This window comes from Oratosquilla oratoria, chromosome 31, assembly GCF_046742065.1.
Source record: "Oratosquilla oratoria isolate Oo_2021 chromosome 31, ASM4674206v1, whole genome shotgun sequence".
Lineage (NCBI taxonomy): Eukaryota > Metazoa > Arthropoda > Malacostraca > Stomatopoda > Squillidae > Oratosquilla > Oratosquilla oratoria.
Genome location: NC_134807.1, coordinates 11,576,156 through 11,579,915, shown reverse-complemented (window position 1 = coordinate 11,579,915; position 3,760 = coordinate 11,576,156). Strand labels below are relative to the sequence as shown.

Here is a 3,760-nt window from a genome sequence, read left to right as displayed (position 1 = left end):
ATGAACGAGTATGTATGTATGCGTGTATGTATGTATGTGTGTATAGGGAACCTTTCCCAGGTTTACCACTTGGACCATTTATATTTGAGTTCACGATCTTGTACGGGAATACACACACACACACACACACACACACACACACACACACACACACACACACACACACACACACACACACACACACACACGTATATATATATATATAATATATATATATATATATTTATATATATATATGCAAAGTAGACCACTTGGAAAAAGAAACTATCGAAGCAGAGCGCTTTCGTATATTACATCTTAAGTGCACTGAAGATGTAATATACGAAAGCGCTCTGCTTCGTTAGTTTCTTTTTCCAAGTGGTCTACTTTGCATAAGTGAACACACGTACCCGTGTTCTTATTAGCATATATATATATATATATATATATATATATATATATATATATAGTTGTGTGTGTATGTATGCATATATGTAGACCTTATATATCCTTGTGCCTGTGCTTTCTTCTGAGCCAGTGCGTGTCCTTACATCCGTTAAACGAGACCCCATCCACGCTCATGACACAGGGGAAGAGGATGTTGTCCTGGACGTAGACGAGTTCGAACCCGGACTTCGCCAGGAGCTGGAGGGTCTTGTAGTACTCGGCGATCAAGGCAGAGACCTCCCCCTTGGACAACTCCTCCTTCAGTAACTCCTTGAGGTGGATCTCCATGGAGATCTGGAGGACTCCGTCTAAGCTGTGGTTCTGGAGGATCTGTCGGAAGACGTCCCACTCAAAGCCCTCAATGTCGACCTTGAGGTAATGGATGGTGGTGTTCCTGTGGCCCAGATTCTCGCGGATGGTGTCGTATGTCATGTAGCGGTAGACGTCCTCCTTGATTTCGCCCTCCATGAAGTGAGTGTATTGCACCGCGTTTGTAGGTCCGAGTCTTACGGCTTCAAAGTGCATGCGGCGAGACATCTTCGACGTCGAAAATTCCTCCCTATGTTCATCGTCGTCGTCGAAGAGGAAAACGGTGCATAAACGATGGAATACAACCATCCCGACCTCGAAGGTGGAGTCCATACCCACGCCGAAGGAGTACAACAAACATTTTTGGTTGAGGCTCGGAAACAGGCCTTCGTCCAGGCAGAGCAGCTTCGATCCCTCACGGTCACCATGGCAATAATTACCACCTTGCCGCACCAGCTTCCGACAGCTGGAGCCCAGGAAGTAGGAGAGGTGGACGAGGGAGCTGTTCCCTGTAACATTCTTCTTCGGGTCTAAGAACCATCCCTCGCTGGGGGAAGTGTACCATTCCACCTTCTCGAGGTTGAGGGAATCCGGGTCAGTCATGCTCATGTCCCTCACCATGAGCAGATCCAAAAGGTCACGGATACCGGGGAAAGACCCGGTGCTATTGACCGGATCTCCATGGATCACGAACCTCAAGTTTCTGGAGATCCAGGGCGACGGAGGTATCGAGGCGTAGACGACAGGATCGGCCTTCTTCAGTGGCATCACGTCGTTGCCTTCCAGATCGTCTCCTGAGATCTGGCGGATTGGCTCAAGGTCTTGAGGCGTCTCGTAGTCGAAACTTGGAACTTCAAAACGACCACGTGCTTTTTTTATTTCGAAGTCGATCTCGTCCAGCGGCTCGAAGTTTAGCTTGAGGTCCTCCTGAGGCCTGGGCCCTAAGTAGGAGATCAGGAGCCAGGGAAAGACGGACACTGCGAACCAGAAGCACAGAGCCAGCAACTTCGATAAGAGTCTTGATATGGAATAACTCTTTACGACTATGTTGTAACGGGACATTCTGATTTATGGGGTTGGTCTTATGCTACACACACACACACACACACACACACACAATGCCTTTTCCACTTGACTTGAGAGACGTGATCAACGCGAACACGTGGTGAATGTGGACACGTGAGTATTGGCTGCTCTTGACCACGTCACGTTAACGTGGCATCTCCGTTTACGGACAAAGTCCGGTAATTACGGACTCGAGATGTCGAGACACTCAGATCCCATAACTTTAGTCACGGAATCACGGACACTATTATAGTTAACTATAGTCACAAACACATATGTAGTTACTCAAATATAGTCTTAGACACAATGTAGTAACAGATTACTTTAGTCACAAAACTGTAGTCACAGACACAAATATAGTTTCAGACACAATGTAGTACCAGACTACTGTAGTCACACAACTATAGTCACAGAACACAACTATAGTTACCCAACTATAGTCTTAGACACAAACGTAGTAACAGAACTGCAGTCACACAATTATAGTCACAGAAACAAGCTTAGGCACAGGCACAAACGGTATAGACCGATATAACTGTTAGCTTTGCCTCCGCACACCTAGAAAGGTCACACTAAGACACAAGACACAAATGATGGTTGAAGTGTCCCTAACTGGGCCTTTAGGCACCGCTACGGTTTTCTAGGTGCGATGATCGTTCATGGCTCAACGATGATCGTCCAACGATTGTCTAGAACACTGATTCTTTGTTTTTGAATGATGGGGCCGTTTTACTTCTTCGAACTGCAAACGCGCTTACCCCAAATGGGATGTCAGGTAGTAGGAAGCGCGTCATCCACCATTGCATGTGGTGGTAGGCTAGTAATAATCGCATCTTTCCTCTGCACCTCAGCCACAGAAAGCCACATCAAAAATATATATATTTAGATGCATCTTGCAAGTTTTTTTCCTTTGTTCCTGGTTCTCAGAGACGTGGGTTAATCTTCTGAATTGGGTTTTGTGAGTGCTTGAATTCGAGGAAACGTCATCAAGCACAGACTCTAGGTGTGTGTGTGTGTGTGGCGGAGGGTGCTAGATGCAAGAAGGTATCCTAGGTTGCTAAGCTTTCTAGAAATTATTCGTAAATTGTGGGAGTTGCTTCAAAGACCTCATTTTCGAACCTGAGTCAAGTGCATTATTTTCTTTGACAAGAACGAAAATTCCCACTGCGCCAATGTTCCTCCAGGTCTATTTGTAGATTTTTTTCTTTTCTTCCTTCCTCGTTCTCTGCGTCAGCAACACAGAGAACCGTGCTCAGGGGCCAGCCGCAGGCTAACTTCTAGATTCTAGCTACCACAAGATTTCGTGATGTTACACGCACACAGGGAATTCAAGGACACGCGCGTACATGTACGGGCGGACACTCACGGACACAAGGACGAATAGCGCTTCTATCCGTAGAGAGAGAGAGAGAGAGAGAGAGAGAGAGAGGAGAGAGATAGATAGATAGATAGAGAGAGAGAGAGAGAGAGAGAGAGAGAGAGAGAGAGAGAGAGAGAGAGAGAGAGAGAGAGAGAGGGGGGAAGACTGAAGAGGAAGTGTTCTTGGTGTCGATTCGTCTTTCGTAGTTCCCGGAAACTCTTAACTACAACCAAAGATCAATTAAACACACTGCCACTGACTCGATGGACTCATGCTAATTACCTATTGGCCAATTTATAACAAAAGAGTTGTATTGTTAGCAATTATGAAATAGAACATAAGAACATAAGAATAAAGGAGACTGCAAGAGACCATAAGGCCTACACTAGGCAGCTCCGTATCCATCACCACCTGTCATCCCCATCCATAAAGTTGTCTAATCGTTTCTTAAAACAACTGATAGTTTCAGCGCTTACTACATGGTTACTAAGTTTATTCCATTCATCGACCACCCTATTAGTAAACCAATTCTTGCCTATTTCCTTCTTAAATCTAAATTTGTCCAGATAGAATCATTGTCAATTGAATATAAGGTAAAAT

The 3,760-nt window shown here is 45.2% G+C and overlaps 1 protein-coding gene across 1 annotated transcript; it reads right to left on the bottom strand.

The window, feature by feature from the left end:
- Positions 1–480: 480 nt before the first annotated feature.
- Positions 481–1,732, bottom strand: LOC143041556 (putative methyltransferase-like protein 24). The gene has a single exon (XM_076213568.1). The coding sequence runs from the start codon at positions 1,501–1,503 to the stop codon at positions 481–483; it is 1,023 nt and encodes a 340-aa protein (XP_076069683.1). The 5' UTR covers positions 1,504–1,732.
- Between the last annotated feature and the right edge of the window lie 2,028 nt (positions 1,733–3,760).

Excerpts from the sequence above, each read along its gene's own strand:
- LOC143041556 (XM_076213568.1), bottom strand. The coding sequence starts at position 1,503 with ATGCCACTGAAGAAGGCCGATCCTGTCGTCTACGCCTCGATACCTCCG.